This window comes from Mus pahari, chromosome 6 (assembly GCF_900095145.1).
Source record: "Mus pahari chromosome 6, PAHARI_EIJ_v1.1, whole genome shotgun sequence".
In the NCBI taxonomy this organism is placed as follows: Eukaryota; Metazoa; Chordata; class Mammalia; order Rodentia; family Muridae; genus Mus; species Mus pahari.
This window is the reverse complement of record NC_034595.1, coordinates 66216950-66238143: the sequence shown is the minus strand read 5'-3', so window position 1 is coordinate 66238143 and position 21194 is coordinate 66216950. Positions and strand designations below refer to the sequence as shown.

The 21194-nt window shown below is 38.0% G+C and overlaps 1 protein-coding gene across 1 annotated transcript in view; it reads left to right on the top strand.

Annotated features, from left to right (window-relative positions):
* Positions 1–19863, top strand: part of Cmpk1 (cytidine/uridine monophosphate kinase 1) — a 27094-nt gene extending 7231 nt beyond the window's left edge. The window contains exons 2-6 of the mRNA XM_021200569.2: positions 11845–11991; positions 16168–16320; positions 17495–17571; positions 17792–17888; positions 18824–19863. Of these exons, the coding sequence (XP_021056228.1) occupies positions 11845–11991; positions 16168–16320; positions 17495–17571; positions 17792–17888; positions 18824–18865 (516 nt within the window). The 3' untranslated portion in view covers positions 18866–19863. The remainder of the gene's footprint in view (positions 1–11844; positions 11992–16167; positions 16321–17494; positions 17572–17791; positions 17889–18823) is intronic.
* Positions 19864–21194: the final 1331 nt, after the last annotated feature.

The following is a 21194-nucleotide window of genomic DNA, read 5'->3' as shown; positions in this document are numbered from 1 at the left end:
GAGCCAGCCCATGGAAGCTTGCTGTCTTACTTTTTATGCCATGTTCTGGGTCTTGTTATACTTTTAAGCTAATACCTTAGTTCAGCTGCTACATGAAAATGTACTTGCTGTAACGTTTCAGTTGCTTTAACCTGCCAAATCAAGAACATTTTTACAGACTAAACATGTGATAAGAGCGTTTAGAAGTTAATAGAGAACAGGTGTAGCTGGAGAGACTCTTTGCAGACAGTTTTGTTCTGCCTGATGAATAAAGTTAACAAAACATCAGTTGGATAAAGGAAAAATCACTAGTTGTAACTTACTATTCCCAGAAAGGTCCTGTGAAACATATTCTCTGTGCCTGGTTTCTGTCAGTCATTTCCAAAAGACCTGTATGTTGCTTCCATTCACCATTAGAGTATACCACATACTAATAAGCAGCTATACTCATTTTTAGATATGAAAGACTGCTTCCTGTCCGCTTCCTGTTTGGAGCTTCCAGAATGGATTAGTCATTGGTGTTTGCTATTGGAAAGCACATGTGTTTAAACGCACAGGATTTACCTGTATAGTATGGTTTAGGTGGATCAGAGTATGAATTTCCATTTTCTTGGTGTCTACTGAGAGCATAGATGCACTTTAGAAGAAGTTTTGTTCTTGTGGTCGACTTAATGGTTAATTTAGGTTATCAGATGATCGAAGATTATCTTTGTTATCATTTAGTGGCTATTGGGCAACAAAAGAAGAAATGGTAGTGTTTCAGAAGTAAAGAAAAGCAAGGCTGAAGCAAATGGCCAGAATCTGGCAGGGTCAAGATGGTCACATACACCTGGTTCTTTGTGTGGGGATGAAGTTTTTGAGAGCATCCTTGTGTTACATGTCCCTGTTGACCTCGAGTCTCCCTTTAAATGTGCAGCAGCAGATTCTGTGAGTCAAAGGTCATAACAGCCCATCTACCTTTAATAGGTAGCATAAGCAAGAAATAAAATTTCGTTATATGATGCATTGAGTTTGGGGGATTGCTATACCATAATCTAGCCAAACTTGAGTAGTGCATATGCACAGCTTGGCAGCTAGGAGGTGATCAACCTCTTTCAGATAATTATTGCTAAGTGCTTAACTGTACTAATACAGGGTATATGCTGGACTTATTTGTGCATTACAGGTATGAGTACAATACTAATGATGAGAAAGCATATTCCTTTGGAAAGGTAAGTTGTATAATGGAGTTCTAGAACAATCCCTGAACTACTCTGAAGTTAATTCACCTCTGATTCCTTTTTGTGACTAGGGAACTCATTGCTAGATGCTAAAGCCACCATTAGCACTTACTCCAAAAGCATCATCCAAGCATGGGAAGGATATAGTTTTCATAAACTCTAATTTCATATCTGGAAGGTTTCCTCCTGGGAATTCTCTGTCAGTAAATAACCTTCCCTCCTTCCATCAACTCTCCCACTCAGACCTTAAAGAAGCTTGAGGGCTAAAACTGCATCTCTGCATTAGTCACCAAAGCTTATTAAGGTCTAATTACTAAGGTCCATTAAGGACTAATTCTCAGTGGAGATCAGGGGACCTGGATCAGGTTTTCTTTGCTAATGCTAGGAAGTCAGCACATTTCAGTTTACTCTGGAACTGGAGTTGTGGACAGTTGTGAGCTGTCATGTGGGTGGTGGGAATAGAACTGGGTCCTCCAGAAGAGCAGCTAGTGTTCTTAACCACTGAGCCATCTCTCCAGCCCTGCACCTAAAGTTTTAAATTGTAAAACATAATCTCATCCTGCTTCCCCTTTTGTAATATACTTGGAAAGATTTTTTTTAAAGATTTACTTATTTATTTTATGTCTGTGAGTACACTATAGCTGTCTACACCAGATTCTGTTACAGATGGTTGTGAACCACCATGTAGTTGCTGGGAATTGAACTCAGGACCTTTGGAAGAGCAGTCAGTGTTCTTAACCACTGAGCCGTCTCTCCAGGAGACAATAACTTTTAACAGTTTGTATTGGAGTTGAGGGCAGATAGAGAAGGGATAATATATAGAAAGGAAAGGAGAAGTAGAGTAGGTTCTAGTTAGACATATTAGATTAATTCGATGAAAGAAGGTACCCATTTTGCAAGTGGTTTCTAGTGATTTTCTCAGTGTGTAGCTGTGGCAGGAAAAGAAATTTTATAGAAAACATTTTCTATGAGTTTGTCCCTTTTTATGGCATTTCCCTTGGTGAACCCTCCAATCAAGAACTTGTTTGCTCTTCAATATAAAAGTAGACATAGTTATCTATATTTAACATTAGATCCTAGGATGGATTAGGATTGATTGCTATTTAATAAAAAAAATATATTCTTGGGGCTGGGCATGGTGGTACACATCTTTAATTCCAGCATTCTGGAGGCAGAGGCAGGTGGATCTTTGTGAGTTCAGGCCAGCCTGGTCTACATAGAGAGTTCCAGGATAGCCTGGGCTACACAGTGAGGCCGTCAAAACAAAACATATTCCTAGATTGACTTTAATTTTAGAATGAGCAAAATGTATTTATGAAGGTAATTTTATACTAAAATATAATATGTACAGATTCTCAAAGCCAAATGATATTACTTATACTTTCTAGTAAGATAAATTGTTGAACTAAAAATGAAGGTGATTCTTTTCTATAAGCAGTATTTATTATTTTGTTGTTGAGAAAGGTTGCTTAGCAGTTCTGATAGGTCATTTTGGAGCTTAAGATGGTGTAGGTGTATTGTCCACTGTATCTATACACATGGTATTTTTCAAATGTTTATAATTTTGAACTCTAATGTCTGGAGCCAGGCCTCATTGAATATGTTTCCTTTTAAACCTTTGGGTAATCTCATGAATTCTAAATTTGCATCTGTTTCTGGGATGTGAAACTGTACTGTTTTCTGTCTCCGTCTATAACTCTTGACTCCATGCCCATGTGGTGTTGCTGTATTGTACTTTGGTTTCTCCTTTGTTTATGGGATGGATCACTTTTCAGAGAAAATTTTATCTAAACATTTGAGTTGATTTTTGGTTTGGGGGAAGTTCATGGAGACCTTTGTCTAAAGCTGTTATTTTCTTTTAAGATTTTAAAAATTTTAAGTTTGTAAGTGGTTTTGCTACATATATACATGTGTGCCATGTGCGTGCCTGTGCCTGTGGAAGTCAGAAGAGAATGTCAGATTGAAGTTAAAGAAGGTCCTGAGCCACCATGTGGGCACTAGGATCTGAGTCCGGGTCCTCTCCAAGAGCAGTGTTTAACTGCTGAGCCATCTCCAGCCCTCAAGCAGTCATTTTCTAAATGATCTCCTTTCACATTTGAAGTAAGTATTGATTGTACAGGTTCAGTTTCCCTTTCTCTTGGAATCAGGCTTAAGGAGGTACGAGATGGTTATAAGCGTTACCATTGGACAATAGTGAACTGAGTGTATGGTATTGTTAGAATTGTTAATTTTCAAAAACATTTATTTTTTTACGTATGGGTATGTGGAAGTAAAAGGACAATTTGCAGGAGTGGGTTCTTTCCTTCTATCTTGCTATAGCTAGGGATTGAATACGGTCACCAGGCTTGGTAGCAAGTGACTGTATCTGCTGAGCCATCTCACCAACCTAGAAATTGGATTATTGAGTCAAAAGATGTGCAAACTGAAATTTAGATTTACTGACAACTCCCTCTCCCTCTCCCTCTCCCTCTCCCTCTCCCTCTCCCTCTCCCTCTCCCTCTCCCTCTCCCTCTCCCTCTCCCTCTCCCTCTCCCTCTCCCTCTCCCTCTCCCTCTCCCTCTCCCTCTCCCTCTCCCTCTCCCTCTCCCTCTCCCTCTCCCTCTCCCTCTCCCCTTCTCTTTTCCAGACAGAATTTTCCTGTTTAGCCCTGCCTATTCTGGAACTCACTCTATAGACCAGGCTGATCTTAAACTAAGATCTCTACTTGCCTCTGCCTTCCGAGTGCTGAGAGTAAAGGTGTGCACCATCTCTGCCTGGCTATAAAAAATAGTTTCTTCTATGCTGTTGCCTATCCTTTGTTGTTGGTTTTGGGGTTTTGTTTTATGTTTTGTTTTATAATTTGAAACAGGGCCTCACATTTTAGCCTAGACTTACCTTGAACCTACTAGGTAGCACAGGCTAATCTCAAACTGAAGGTAGTTCTCCTGCCTCAGCCTCCTTGGGTCTAGGGTTATAGTTATGAGCTGACACACCAAACTTATTTTGCCTTTTTGAAACATAGTCTTGCTATATAGCCCAGGCTGGCCTTAAATTTCAAATCTTTCTGCCTCAGTTTTCCCAAGTAATTCCTTTATAGTTTTGAAGCCTTTCTCTGTTCAGAAGTCTTTATGTGATCAAATATAAACTCTAGTTACTTGACTTAGCAACACCTGAGTATATCTCAGAATTCTTTTTCTTTAGTACAGTTTGCTTGCTTTTTGTTTGAGAGCTTTAAGTATCTAGACATTTGCCTATGATAAGATAGGGATCTGACTTTTCTATGAATGGATACCAATTCCATTCATTGAAATGGTGTCCTAGTATCACTTATTCTTTTTTCTTCACTGCTTTGTAAGATTTTTGTTGTTCACTTTTTTTAATATAGGTTTCATGTAGCCCAGATTGACCTCAAACTCACTAGGAAGCTGAGTCTGATCCTCTTGGCTCTTGCTGTCACCTCTCAAGTGCTGGAATTACAGGGTATTACAGGGTATGTCACTACACTTGCCTCTTCACTTAGGTTTTTTGTTTTTGTTTTTGTTTTTTTTTGTTTTCCCCCCTATGGGGTTTGCAGCCCCATAGGAGGAACAACAATATGAACTAACCAGTACCCCCAGAGCTCCCTGGGACTAAACCACCAATCAAAGAAAACACATGGTGGGATTCGTGGCCTAGTCGGTCATCAATGGGAGGAGAGGCCCTTGGTACTGTGAAGGTTCTATGCCCCAGTATAGGGGAATGCCAGGGCCAGGAAGCAGGAATGGGTGGGTTGGAAAACGGGGGGGGGGTGCGGAGGATAGAGGATTTTCAGAGGAGAAACTAGGAAAGGGGCTAACATTTGAAATGTAAATAAAGAAAATATCTAATAAAAATATGTTTTCTATTAATCAACAGTATGAATACAAAGAGAATTGATATAAGTAACATGGAAAAGGATGGGGAAGGAGAGGAGGAGGATGGAGGGGTCCTTATGGGTCCTTATACACTATTCAACCTCTGTGAGTTATGATATTTTATGAAAAATACGATGATTTAAAATAAAGATTAGGTCGAAGGTGCCTTTCAAATAAAATTTTAAAAAAGATTTATTTATTTATTTATTCATTCATTCATTCATTCATTCATTCATTTAATGTGTGTGAGTACACTGTAGCTGTCTTCAGACACATCAGAAGAGGACATTGGATCCCATTACAGATGGTTGTGAACCGCCATGTGGTTGCTGGGAATTGAGCTCAGTGCATCTGGAAGAGCAGTCAGTGCTTTTAACTCCTGAGACATTTCTCCAGCCCGTCTATCTTCACTGAGTTTTAATTGTTGACTATCAACTGAATTCTCATTTATACTGTTAATATATTGTTTCAGAGCTTTGTTAGTGCCTATTTTATATGCCAACAACACACTATTTTAATTATTGCAGTTTTTAAATACTTTATATAGTTAGGCAAGTCCTCATTTGTAATTGTTAATATTATTTTCAATTTTAACTATTTACTTATGCCTATTTTTGGTAAACTTGTCAATAGATTCATTAAGTTTTTTTTTTTAAGCAAACAAACATGTCTGGTGTGTAGGTAGTTCAGTGGCAGAGCTCCTTGCCTACCATTATCAAAGGTTTTGTGTTTAATCTCCAACACTATAAAACAGACAAATTCCAATCAGATTTTTAATATCTATCTGCCTGCCTATCTACCTACTTACCTACCTAACTATCTATCAGTCAGTCAGGTCTGTGTAGTCCTCATTGGCCTGGAACTTACATTGATCCATCCCCTTTGACTCCACCCAATAGGAGGTACATTTTTAGATTAATATGTAAAAACACAAATGTTTCAGTAGGAATCTTTCATAGGATTCAATGTTTTTACTTACTACTCTTTGAAAATTTCACACCTGTATACAATGTATCTGACCCTTTCCTTTCAACTTCCTGAGGTATTGCCCCAATATGTCTTCCTCCCAACTTCATGCTCCCTCTCTTTTTAATAGCCCACTGAATATAATTGATGCTGCCCATATGGACATGAGTGTGGGACCATCCACTGGAGAATGCTTCCTTTTTGTGATTTAGCTTTTATTTATGTTGTACAATATAGTGGTTTGTTTCTTCATGTAATTCTTACACAGTGCATTTTAAGCTTATTCCTAAATTTGTTTTTATCACTATTTTTATTACATTTTAAAATTCGTGTGTGTTTGTGTATACTTGTGGGCAGAAATCAGAGGACAACTTGCTGAAGTTGGTTCTATCCTTTCACTAAATGGGTTCTAGGGATTGAATGTGGGTCCTCAGGCTTAGCAGTAAACACCTTTACCCATCTCACTTGTCTTTTTATTACTGTTCTAATGAGATCTTTTTTAATCTGTATATTTTCTTTTAAAATTTTATTTTTATTTGTGTGTGTGTGTGTGTGTGTGTGTGTATGTGTCAGTGTTGGGTAGGGAGACAAATGTGCACATATATATCATAGTGCCAAAGGACTGATTGTGGAGATCAAAGGATAATTTTTGGGGATCACTTGTCTCCTGATACCATGGGTTCTGGGGATTGAACCCAGGTTGTCAGCCCTGTGCAGACACAAATATTTAGACCCATTGTCCCCATCTCCAAATGAATATTTTCTGATTAGTCACTGCTAGTTGATTGAAAAGCTCTTGATCCATTTAAAAAAGAGTAAGCAGAAAATATAAACAAGCAAGAGAAATAAATTCTTATTGTGTCTCACGGTGTTTTGTTTGTTTTTGTTGTTGTTATGCACAGAAATATTTATATTGCCAGTTTTTGGAACCTCTGTATTTAAGGTTTTGTGCAGGCTTTGGTAGACTTTGGTTTGGTTTTGGTTTTGGACAGGGTCTCACTGTGTAGCCCAAGCTGTCTGGAATTCAAAGAATCCTCTTGTGTGTGCCTCCCAAGTGCTGAATTAAAGATGTGTGCTACTATGCCCAGTGCAAGCCTGTTTTTCAGATGGTTTCTTATTGAACCTGGGGCTTGCCATGTTAGCTAGACTGTGACTGCCCTCTGGTCCCCATGCTAGGATTATAGACTATATGGTTATGCCCTACTTTATGTAGGTACTTGGATCCAAACTCAGGTCCTCTTGTTTGTTAGGCAAGCACTTACTGAGACATATCTCTAGACCCCGAAACAATTCGGACTTTGAGGGCCAGAGAGATGGCTTAGTAGGAAAAGTACTTGCTAGCAAGCCTGACCAAAGTTGGATCCTTAGAATGCGCATGGTAGAAGAGAATCAGCTTTCAAGGTTTAAGCATGCCATACACATAAACACAAATAATAAAGGAGTTTTTTGAGACAGGGTCTCTCTTTATAGCCCAGAGTGGCCTTGAATTCACAGTGGCTAGCACACTTCTGCCTTTCAAGTAAAGGGGTGTGTCACCATATCCAGCAAGAAGTGTTTTTTTGTTTTAAGACACTGAATAATTTTATTTGCTCAATTGCTTTAAAACTATATTTGTAGCTTATGTTCCTGCTGTCTGTGAAATTAAGGAGAGGCCTTATAACATTCTGGTGTCACTTTCTAAATTCTTATTTTAGCAGAAAGAGGAGGTGCTTGTCATTTGAATCTTCTTGCTTTCAAGGTCTTTATATTTGTGCATCGTTTGTGTCTTAAATTCTGCTTTTTCTTCTTTTTCCTTTTAGACAGGGTTTTACATAGCCAACGTTTGTTTCAAACTCCTGATCCCTCCTGCTTCTGCTTCCTGGGTTCTGAGATCCCAGGTATATACCAACTCTCCTAATTTTACTTTTTTAATTTTGATTTTTTTGTATAGACCACATCTAATTTTTAAAATTTTGTGTCTGGGATTGTTTTTAACACAGGTCTTGCTGTGTATCCAAGCCAGCCTCAAACGTGGAGTGGTTCTCCTGCCTCTGACTCCTGAGTGCAGAGATTATAAGTGTCACTATACTCAATTATATTTTATCTATCTATCTATCTATCTATCTATCTATCTATCTATCTATCTATCTATTTTTGTGTGTATATTTGCACATGCTCTTCTGCCAGTGCAGTGATCCACATGTGGCAGTCAGAGGACAGCTTGTGGTAGTTGGTTCTCACCTTCCATTTTGTGGATCCTATGATCAAACTCAGGACTTCAAGATTGGTGACAAGTACCTTTACCCACTGAGCCATGTCATGAGCTGACCTTATGTTTTTTTGAGACAGAGTTTCATATACCTTAGGCTATCCTCAAACTTGTTAGAAGCTGGGGATGATCTTAAACTTCTGATCCGCCTGCCTCCATCTCCTAAGTGCTGAGATTAGAAGCCTGTATCACTAAACTTTTTTTTTTTTTCCTCTCCTAAGACAGGGTTTCTCTGTGTCACCCTGGCTGTCCTGGAACTCACTCTGTAGACCAGGCTGGTCTCAAACTCACAGTGATCCATTTGCCTCTGCCTCCCCAGTGCTGGGATTAAAGCTGTGCACCACCACGTGTTTCACTATACCTTTTTAATGGAGTGTTGTATATTAGATGTAGGGGCTTCACACATGGTAGATAAGCACTCTGCCAACTGAGCTATACCTGTATCCCATACCTGGCATTTTTTACTTTAAAAATTTTTTTAATTGATTAAAAAAACAAAAAACAAAAAACAGTGTGTTGTGGATGTTTTGCCTGAATGTTATGTCTGTGTACCACTGTCTGTGTACCACATTCATGCAGTGTCTGTGGAGCCAGAAGAGGGCATCAGATCTCCTAGAGCTGGAGTAAGAGTTGTGATTCTCCACATTGGGCCAGGAATTGAGCCCAGGTCCTTTACAAGAGCAGCAAGTACTCTTAATGAACAAGCCATCTCTCCAGCTTACTTTTCAACCTTTAAGACGAAAAATGAAAACTTAAAAGTTTAGACAGATACCCTACATTGGGTTTGGGTATTTGTCACTAGAAAACTATCTTAGTTGAATAATAGCTTAAATTGCACTCCTTGTAGTTTATAGGATTTATAAGCTTCTGTGCTTATGAATATGAGAACTACTAGGATTTAATTGCTGAAAATCAGAGAATGTGAGAAAAAGATGGCTAAGGCTAGAAATACCTATGCTTGCTTTCTTCAGATCTACCATCACTGACCACTTAATGACAGCAGAATGCTTTGAAAACCCAGTTCATGGGAACTAGTATGTAAATGATGGTTAGTTTGCTACTGTTGAAATTCTGTTAAGAGGATGCCTTCAGTAAAATCCTTATAAAGAATGTAGTAGAAAAATGAACCTGGTTAAGAGACTGTAAAAATGGAATGTCCATGAGAAAGTGAAACATAGACCACGGGGTTGACATGGCTGTGCTCAGTTATATTCCTTTGACATTACCTACAGTTTGCTTCTTAGACAAACTGTAAACTTGTCTTACATTGGTGGCCAGAGTGCTTATGCTTTTCTAGAAGACTTAGTTTGGCTCCCAGCACTCATGTTGTCTGTCTCATAGCCATCTATAACTTCAGCTACAGAAGATCTGACACTCTTCTGGCCTTTGCAGGCATAACACTCACATATACAGGCCTACACTGTCACACACACATACACATAAAGTTTAAAAATAAAATCTAAAAAAATTGCTTTTACAAGTACCATTTATGTGTATATTATATACGTTTATAGGTCCAATTTATAACTAGTTTCCTTTTTCCCCGAAAGAGTGATATATTCCCATTTTAAGACACCAGAAATCTTGCCAGTTTGAGTTCTCTGATGTCAGGAAATGGTGAGTATCGTAAAGTAAATTACCTGCCAGGTTTTTTAATGTGTATTGTTCACACTGCAGCATTACAGAGCACTCTGTATTGGTGATGTTTTCTCTGAGTGTGTGCCATCATTAGGGCTGTTTATCTCTGCATTTGTCCAATATTACTATATGCTATAAGCACTGGGCCAGAATAGAGCATTCAGTAAGCAGAAGCTTCCAAGTAAAAGCCAAAATAAAAAGTGTGATATGAAGCTGCTATAGTTTTTGGACAGTAGTTGCAAATGCTTTTTGAAAATTGTACATAGTAAGTGGGAAAGTAGGTAACATTTCATTCTTCATAAAGTCCTTTTTGTACTCAACTTTCAAACATTTGCCTATGCTCAGTGATCAAGCAGGCAGTTTAGCAACGAGCATGGAAGTAATTGAATAATTTTACATTTCTATCTTCTGTAAATAACAGGAGTTCTTCAAGCTGATTGCAATTTTAGCTTTTCTGATCAATTCTCTTACTAGAAGCACTTATAGGAATGAGACAGAAACATGATGATACTATGCTGTGTTTTCCTTTGCTGATAGCATTATTGCTACCTTACTATTTAGTGACCGAGAACAAATATAACCAATACTTTCAGGAAGTAGAATAGGAATAAAGATGTATCAGAAAGCTCATTTATAGCTTTGGTAATTTGAAGCTTTTTTAAAAACTCAATTGAAATTGAAGTACCACTTTTTTGGGGGGAGGGGCCTCAAACTCAGAGTTCTCCTGCCCCAGCCACTTGATACATACTACTACACTGGGTAGGAAACACTTTTTTTTTTTAAAGATTTTTTTTATTTTATGTATATGAGTACACTGTAGCTGTCTTCAGACACACTGGAAGAGGGTATCGGATCCCTTTACAGTTGGTTGTGAGCCACCATGTACTTGCTGGGAATTGAATTCAGGACCTCTGTAAGAACAGTCATGGACCTCTTAACTGCTGAGCCATCTCTCTAGCCCAGGAAACACTTAAGAGTTAGGTAATGGTGTGGGCTGCCTCACACCTTAACCTTCAAGTTAGAAAGTATACATACATACAAGATAAAAACTCACTGAAGGAGTCTTAAGAATTTAGACTCATGTATGTTGTATGAATATGTAATAAATATGAGTTTCCTAAAATTTGAGAGTGGGTTGTGTCATTCTCTTTGTTTAATAAAAGTAGACATGTAAATTCATATGAGGAAGCTTTTCATTATTCAGCATCTTTCCTTAAGACTGTTGGCACCTATTGCACTAAAGCAGTAGCAGTGCAGTACTTTCATGTCTTCTGTGACTTAGCTTAAGTGCAAGGCCATATATATGTACAACTTAGTCTCAGAAGAATACATCACCTAATGACATTGTAGTCATTTTAGTTTGTATAGATATGCTTTATGGTGTTAACTCAGTAACATTTCTGTTCAGTCTTTGTCCTTATAGCACATGTCACTTAATGATGGAAATAGGCAGTTTTGTTCAAACACCATAAGAGTGTACTTGCACAAACCAAATTTTTACACACACACACACACACACACACACATATATATACACACACATACATACATACATATGTCAGTCAGTTAGTTTAGACATGTTGACTTTTTTATCTTGAGTCTCAGATTTTTGGTAGATATTTTCATTCTTACATTTAAACTTAATTTGTGTTTGTGAAAAAATAAGTGAGACATCAGTGTTTTGACTAGTTAGATGCATGTTGAGATGATTTCATTGTGCAAACATGGTTATGGAAGGGTAAGGCTATTTACTAATAGGCAAACTGGAATATATGAAATCTCTTAAGTTTTTCTTTAGTATCTATTTACCCCATAAGCAAAACTACTTTATCATAGAAAATTATAAATTAACACAAAATTATGTGTACTCCTGTCACTGGATTGAATGAATTCTGATATTTCTATATGTTGTTTGTTCCAGAAATATGGCTACACACACCTTTCTGCAGGAGAGCTTCTTCGTGATGAAAGGAAGAATCCAGATTCACAGTATGGTGAACTTATTGAAAAGTATATTAAAGAAGGAAAGATTGTACCAGTTGAGATAACCATCAGTTTATTAAAGAGGGTAAGAAGCATGAATGCCAACCTGTTCAAACTGCCAAGGACACAGAAATTCAATTCACCTTCATTTGAATAATGAAAAACTAGACTATTAAATTTCCTGATTATGGAAGGTAGTGTGGTCTTTGAAAATGACAGTGTTGGAAACTGCTTTCACTGTGAAGAAATTGATAGTAACCAGGATTCTCTGCCTTGTTCTAAGAACAGCTATAGTCCAGCTTAAGATACACATGGGTATACTTGGTTTTGCTTATTTTGTTTGTTTGTTTTTGTTGTTGTTGCTTTTTTCGAGACAGGGTTTCTCTGTATAGCCCTGGCTGTCCTGGAACTCAATTTGTAGACCAGGCTGGCCTTGAACTCAGAAATCCGCCTGCCTCTGCCTCCTGAGTGCTGGGATTAAAGGCGTATGCCAACACGCCCGGCTGTTTTTTTTTTTTTTTTAAAGATTTATTTATTTATTATATGTAAGTACACTGTAGCTGTCTTCAGACACTCCAGAAGAGGGCATCAGATCTCATTACAGATGGTTGTGAGCCACCATGTGTTTGCTGGGATTTGAACTTAGGACCTTTGGAAGAACAGTCAGTGCTCTTGACCGCTGAGCCATCTCTCCAGTGCTTGGTTTTGTTTTTGAAACAGTCTTATGTATCCTAGGCTGACCTGGAAGTTACCTAGTCAGGGATCGTCCTGCTTCTGACTGTTAGGATCCCAGGCACTGGACCCACCCCTTTCAGCATGCACTAGTTCTCTCCCATTGTGGTTATTCTCCCCTTTCATGCTCTGTCCTTCCTTTTTTTCTTGGTCTGTGTTTTCTCCTTCTCTGATTCCCACTCAGTTTTCTCATTGTTGATATTCTGTTTTAAAGTCTCCTTATTTTCCTGATGTATGCATTGCTATTTTCACTGTGAGATTTGAAAAAAATATATACCTTGGTAGGTAGTGCTTTCCTGTAGATCCCTAAGACTTTAGTCGGTAACAGGTATTTTGACATAGGAAAACCAGCGAAACAGAATTGTATTGTTGGGAACAGGAAGCAATAAATGGATCTCAGTAGTGAATCTTGGGTGTAACTGGAGACACTTACAGTGTAGAATGGCTCTAACACAGTCTGTCTCAGCCTGAACAGCCAACTTCCTTTCCAGAGAGTAAGTAACTCTCCCATCCTGTGACTCTGATGAGTGACTCCCATCTGACTCTGATGCCTTTCTCTGCATTATAGGCGTGAGCATTATGAAAGGGCAGTCGACATCTCCATGGAAACTGTTCTTTCTGGTGTGTGGTACTGGGGATGGAATATAGGGCTTTGAGCATGCCTGGAAAGCACTCTTGTCACTGACCTTCATCCTTCTTTTTTTTTTTTTTAAATATTTTCTGTCTTTGAGACAGGCTCTTACCAGGTTGCCCAGTTAGCTTTGAACTCACTCTATAGCCCAGGTAGTTCTTGAACTTGGAATCTTCCAATCTCAGCTGTTATTATAGGCAGAGCTCTCACTGCATGTTATCAGTGATTGGCCCTGTGTAGCCCAGGGAATGCATTTAAGTCTTAATAAATGTCTCTTTGAAACAAACTCTACCATTTCTTGTACCACCATTTCTGTTCATTCTCTTCCTACTGCAGGCACTTCCATTTTTCAGTCTCTTGATTTTTTTTTTTCCTTTGCAAGTTTTCTAAACTACTATGCTTCTAAGAGTTTGGTTCTTTTGAGCTCTCATTGTATATATTCCTTGCTGGGTGTTTAAACGATGCCCATGTTTTCACTGTGCCAGTGCTGCTGAACTCTGTAGTTTTGCACAGACAGACCTTTGTTTAGCTTCCAGACATGTGCCTATCAGGCTGCTATCTAAATTATTCATAAATGTCTCAGTCATACCAGAAGCTAAATGTGTCACCCAAAGTATGATGTTTATTTCCTGTTTTGGCTATTGGTTGGATTAACTACCCAACTCTTTAGTGAGAGGATCTCTCATTCACCTCTGTTCATCTTCTATCTATCACTAAAATCACTTGTTTCTTTTCTATCCTGTCTCCCACCACTCTCGATATATGTCCTAACATTCATTTGTACCAGCTTGCCTCAGATTCACCAAAGCTGCCATGCTTTCTTCTTTCCAACCATCATATCCCTGCCTTCCACTGTCTCTAGCGATCCATGATGCCATGCTGCCATGCTGCTCGTTAGTTAGAAAGCAATTCCACTGCCAACTCTTCGGACAAACTTTCTCATAGTCTCTAGAGACTTAATGTTTCTTGTCTTAAGAGCATCCTTTGCTGTCCGAGGACTTAGCATGTTATATGTAGCTATTACCCACTATATATACTGTGAACTCTCCAAGGGCAAGGGGAGTGACTTCTCTCTGATAGTAGATTCAAAGGAATGTATGCTGAGTGAACATGTTTGATGTGGCTTCTCCAGAGACCTCCTGCCGTAATTGAGGTAGGAATGCTGTAGCAGGAACTTAACACTGTTTCATAAAAGGTTTGTGAAATTAGGCAGCTGGATTCTGAGATAAAGCTAACTTACAGAAAATAGGTCCTGGCAATGCTCTTCTTGTGCAGCGAGAAAACTTGGCTTATGGAGAGCAATGCATGTCAGTGTGCTTTGGACTAAAGGTTCTAAAGCTTGTTAGCAGTGTGCATCTGTGGTGAATGGAGGTGCCAAGGATTTACACAGATTAAAGATTACATCTACTGTTCATATTACCCCATATTTTGCATAAGTAATGTCTTTAGAAAAAGATGAGATATAGATAAGTTTTTACAATCTATCTGAATGTGTTACACCTTGTGCTATCTGTGCTTGGGGACAGCCAATGCCATTTAGGTATAATTAGTTCAACTTTTAAAAAATTTTTATTTTAATTATTATTTATTTTGTTTTTGAAACAGGGTTTATGTAGCTCTGGCTATCCTGAAGCTCTATATATAGACCAGGCTAGGCTTAGAGATCTGTCTTTCTCTGCCTCCTGAATGCTAGGATTAAAGATGTACACTACCACACCCGGCCAGTTTTTTATTTTAGTATTGAATCTTAAATAATGCTAATAAGTTGGCAGGTCTGTGATTGGGAAGCTAAGGCCAGAGGAATCTTAGTCAAGGTTGACCTCAGCTATGAATGAGTTCAAGGCCAACCTGGTGAATTCAGTGGAACCATGCTAAATAAATAAATAAATAAATAGTAAAAAGTAAAAAGACGGGACATTGCACAGTAATAGAGTGCTTTTCTAGCTTCTAGCTATTGGATTTGATTTATAGTAAATTTAAGCTCCAATAGAAAGAGCATGTTTTCAGCAGTGAGTGGTGGTCCATACATATAGCCCTAGTTCTTCAAGTTGGAAACCAGACCATATTACATAGTGAGTTCCTGTCTGAAAAAACAAACAAACAAAAACCCAACTACTACCTCCTATATAACACAGTGATTTAGAAAGAGAAATATGGGGCAATGCAGGGTCTCTAGATGTTAGAGCAAAGCTCTAATAGTAATTTGTATGAGAAGGTAGTATACACTGTGCTGATCAGCTGTCACTATGCCAACATTTTAGTTACGTGGACACATGGTTTTGGCCCACTGGTCGGGATGCTAGGTGGCAGTGATACATACAGTAAGGAAGACTACCTCTTGGCCAGGAAGCAAAAAGATAAAAGGGCCAGGATCCAATAGTCCCCTTTAGAAGTGTATTCCCAATGATCTATGATGTCTCTCGCTTAAAGGTAGGCCCAACCCAGAGACCAAGCTTTTAGCAAACACATGAATATTCAGATGACATTCAACATCCACATTATAGGACATCTTTCATAAGATATAGAAACTACAGAAGTGGGGGTATGAGAGGAATAGGGGAACACATATCTATAGTCCCATCAGGAAGCAACCATATCAAGAAGTTGGCTCACTTCTGCCTAGGCTGCTTCCCTATGTACCTTCCACTCTTGTGGCTTAGGGAAAAGTAGCAAATAGCCATCTGCCTGCTCTTTTCAAGAAATTGTCTTTTAGCTGGGTGTGGTGGTGCATGCCTTTGATATGCAGAAGCATGCAGATCTCTGAGTTTGAGGCCATCCTAGTATATAGAGCAAGTTCCCAGACAGCCAGGACTATATTGAGAAAAAAAAGGGGGTGGGGTGGCGAGAAATTGCCCTTTGGTGATACAGTATTGAGCCTAAGTCTTTTTTTGTCTTTAGGAAATGGACCAAACAATGGCTGCCAATGCTCAGAAGAATAAATTCTTGATTGATGGATTTCCAAGAAATCAAGACAACCTTCAAGGTTGGAACAAAACCATGGATGGGAAAGCAGATGTATCTTTTGTTCTGTTTTTTGACTGTAATAATGAGGTAATGAACATATTCATCTGTCCACATGGGCTTCAAGCTATAGATGGTCAGCTCTTAGAGAAAAATAGTGACTTTTTTTCATTTACATTTTCTGTTGGCAGCAATCTATATAGCTAGTGAGTGAATAGACTGGGTGGAACAGCATCACCTTGTTAATAGAATATTGAGGGCTATTAGTATTGTCAGCTTTGTGACCCTAATGCTTGCTTTGTTTTAATAAACATCATATAGAGTAACGTTAGGTTATGAGGCGGAAGTGCTGCTCGAGTGTGTACTGCTTGAAATGGTGCGTTTACTAGAAGATATGTAGGTCTGGAAAGGTGGAGAAGCCTACTATTGTTGAGGAATTTGTCTTCTAAGAATAAGATGATTTGGAAAATAGCAAGAATAAATTCTCTGCTCCCACCCCCCAACACTTCTAATAGCAAACCCAGACATATCTTTGAATAAGTAAATAAATTTCTCAGAACCAGTAATTACAAAGCTTGACTCTATTGGACAGCCACTGTGCTATAACTTCTATTAAATTGATGCCAACAGTCTGAATCTGAAGTAGTGCCTTGAAGGAAGTTGGCTATTCTTAGGTTGAATTGTAAATGTGCCTCTAGTAAAGGCTTGCCACAGCCTTTGAGTTGTTTTAAAAAGTAACTCCTTTTCCCAACTCTTAAAAATATGTTTTCACTTATTCTTCAAAGTTAACTTTAGAATGTTACCACAGCTTTATAACTAAGGAATGTTTATTCACGATTAACAAGAGATGCTTTATTCAAATATGTTGACTCAAATATTTGGATATTTATGGAATTATTGTAAAGTAAGCAAAAATGGTACAAAGTTTGAGGCACATAATTCATACCTAATAAGTTAATAATATGTCCGAGATGAAGCCATACCCACACAGATCTTCTTTTTATTGCAGTTTGAAAAAAACACAGCAGGAAAAACTGAGTCATGAATGAATTCTTATTATGATCTGTACTTATTTAGCCTAGTTTATATAAATTGAACCACATGTTTAAATTTAAAAAGATTTTGCATGTTGATTAATGAGTTAGACACATCGAGTTTAATGCAGGATTTGTGGGTTTTTTTTCTGTTTTGTTTTAGTTTCTTCAAAATATTTTCTTTTTTGTTTTTTTTTTTAACATAACTTTTTATTTCTGTCTCTCTTTAGATTTGTATTGAACGATGTCTTGAAAGGGGAAAAAGTAGTGGTAGGAGTGACGACAACAGAGAGAGCTTGGAAAAGAGGTACCTCTCAGGCTTTACCTCACCACCTCATTCCTGCCGTGCTCATGGGAACCAGTTCTGTTCTGTTCTACTTTGTTCAGAAAGAGAATATGTCATTCTCACATAGGCACAGTGGCTTTTGTAAAGAGAGAAAGCATCAGACTCTCTTGTCAACCTTTCTATAATGTGGAAGAGGGAGGACAATTAACCTACAACCATGAAATAATTGTTTCTTTTGCAGAATTCAGACTTACCTTGAATCAACAAAACCAATTATTGACTTGTATGAAGAAATGGGGAAAGTCAAGAAGATAGATGCGTCTAAGTCTGTTGATGAAGTAAGTGTGTCTGGATTGTCTCTGTAGCAAAGAAAACACGTGACCATTGGGTAGGTATGAGAAAAGACAGTCTAAAGCAGAGTACTTTTCAAGACATTTGAGGCTGTGAAGTTTGTTGTTGTTGTTGTTGTTTTTTCTTTTTAGTAAGCCTAAAAATGGATTTAGCAACATTAGACCTGTTTTCCACAAGAAATGGGAGGTTTATTAATTCCAAACCTCTTTCTACAAACAGGGAAAGATTGGTATTTTCAATATAATGATTTGGACCTTGTTCATTGTTAAAATCTGTAGCACAACTGGCGTCATAGCCAAGGGCTGTTCTCTCTTAGAGAACACAGAGCTCCTGAGGTCCGTGGGGGGTTTCCCAGGGTGCTGCTCTCTGTCTTGCTCAGACCTCAGTGTCTTTAAATCCCTGCCTGCAGATACTCCTCCTGCTTCTCAGTTCATCTGAGCTCCCTTTCCCCAGGTCTCTCAGTCTTGCTTCTCTTGGAATCACTGGCCAAAGCAAGACCCAGCAGAGAACTCACTGAGGAAATCTCACTCACTGCCACCGCCTGTAGTCAGTACATGAGAGGGCTTGGACTTTTAGAGTCAAAGTGAGATTCATCATTTGACTTTATATTTTAACAGACGATTAGCAGCCCATCAAGAAGCACATTTAGTCCAAAAGCATTAACAAAATGGAAGGCAAAATGTTCACAGTTTTATGCTTCATTTGTGTTACTGATACAGTAAAATAAATGAAATTAAGAAATTGTAATGTTTAAAATCAATACAAAATTGATGTCTTTTTAACAGGAACTTAGCTGTACAATCTTTTATCTGTATTTTGTTTTATTTTTAATTTTGCTGTTGGGAATTCAACCCATGACATCATACATGCTACACTGTGTTTTAACAATATTTGCTTTTAAAATTGTCCTTTTCCTCTACAGGTTTTTGGTGAAGTTGTGAAGATTTTTGACAAGGAAGGCTAACTAACCCTGAAGACATCTTTGAAATCATGCTTGAATATTGCTTTGGTAGCTGCTATCACAGCCCCTTTTAAGGCAGTTTTAACCTTTCAAAATTACATCTCAATTAATGTCTAGAAATATATAGTAAGACAAATTATGTGTTTTTTTAATTTGTGGTCACAGTACACAGTGAATTCAGGTTTAAATCATTTTAGGCATTATGGTGCTCACAAAATGAAGAAGGGTATCAGCTAATTCTTGTTTGTGTTAAAGAGAAAGGATAAACCCCTTTATCCCTTTTATGTCTGTGCCTTCGCTGAGCTAAATTTTTTTAGTATGCATGTATATCCCTTTTGTAATTGCAGTGTGTTGGGATTTGGGATTTCCACTTCCTCTTGCTGCACATTTAAAATTTCAATCTGCTAAGTGAATTTGTGGACCAAATTTAAAGGAACTTTATGTGTAGCTGGCTCTTGTTCAAGGTTTTTAGTAAATGTACTCATAAAATGGATTCCTAGCAATGCTCTATTTATCAGATGACTGACCGTTTCTTGTTGAACGTGAAAACTTAGAGACTGATTTATTACAGCTTGTGCAACGTTGTATGACGGGGCATAGTCTTTGCTTCCAAGGTTTGAGTCGGGACGGGGCTTCAGAGCCTGGGCAGGATTGTCAGCTTTCTTCTGACATAGTCTGTGATGTAACAGAGTTCCTACCAGTAGACCTTGACACGCATTCACTAGCTTATGCTAATTTGATTCAGTTCTTGTTTTAATAATAGTTCAAAGTTTTTTTGTTTTGTTTTCTTAGACTAAATATAGATCTAGAGTAAATTAGACAAAGCAATCTAATGGTTAAAATTCCCATTTGTATTTTATTTTCTGGGATATGTTTTTCATGGTTACTTGTTTTAAAAGATTTTAAAAATCATTGCACTTTGGTCAGAAAAATAATAAATATATCTTACAAATGTTTGATTCCCTTACTGCTTGCTTTTTCAATAAAGTTTGAAAGTCCAAGTGATTTTCTTTCTTTAAAAAATTAAATTTTTTTTAAAGATTTATTTATTATACATAAGTACACTGTAGCTGTCTTCAGACACCCCCGAAGAAGTCATCGGATCTCATTAAGAGTGGTTGTGAGCCACCATGTGGTTGCTGGGATTTGAACTCAGGACTTTCAGAAGAACAGTCAGTGCTCTTACCTGCTGAGCCATCTTGCCAGCTCCCTGTTTTCTTTTTTCCTTTTTTCTTTATTTCCTATCCCTAAAACTAAGTGGTAAAACTAAGGTTCTTTTTAAAAAAATGTTTATGAATGTTTTGTCTACATGTATGTTTGTGTACCATGTGCATTCCTGGTGCCCACAAAAGTCAGAAGTTGTTGGATCTCTTGCTGCTAGAGTTACAGAAAATTGTGAGTTGCCTTGTAGGTGCTTGGAACAGCCCAGGTCCTATGCAAAAGCTGCAAATGCTTTTCACCTCTGAGGTTCTTAATAGATTGAAATGTTCCTCATTTCAGCACTAATACTGTTTAGTACACAGTGTTAAACAGAACACAGTCTTTATATAATTAGATTTTATATTTAAATTTATTGAGCATAGTAAGAACAAGTTAATGGACTTTTAAAAATAATGCATTTCTATGTGTCTTTCAAAACACTACTTGTCATTAGAAGACAAAGTATCCCTTCATACTATAGTGTATTGACCACATACTTACATTCAGTCTGTCTTGGTTCTTGGAAGATTATAGTGAATTTTTGTCTCATATTTCAATCCAGTGGAGCAGAGGCTTTATTGGTAATTAATCACACAGCTATGAAATGAAGTGAGGGTACAGACTTCCTGTTCATGCAAGTGAAAACATTCACCAGCTGGGAATGTAGATATTCTTACTACAGGAACACCCTTCAGGTGTTTTGTGTCATCAAAATCTCTCTGGCATTTGCAGGCAGACAAACAACCCACAGTAATTTCTGACTTATGAGTAAGTTTGCATTTTAAGTAGAATAATATGTTGGCAATATTGAGTTTTGGAGTTGATGAGATACATCTGATTTGCTAGTTTAGTCATTCTATTTATCATAGATGCAGTACTAAGCAGCTTTTGTGATTCTCGAAGGACTTTACTTTTGGGCCTTGCTGTATCTTAAAAGCTGCTGTCATTTTCATGTTCTAGTGTTGGGTGTACAGGGTTATTTAGTAAGTAATCCCAATAAACGCTGTGCGGGTGCCTGTGCTGTCCTTGCTGGTTCTGATCTCTAAGTCTACTGGACATAGAACAGGATATTTAACACATGCGTCCTCAGCAAAAACAGTGCAGACAGAGGAGAACTCCTCTGCCCTGTGTT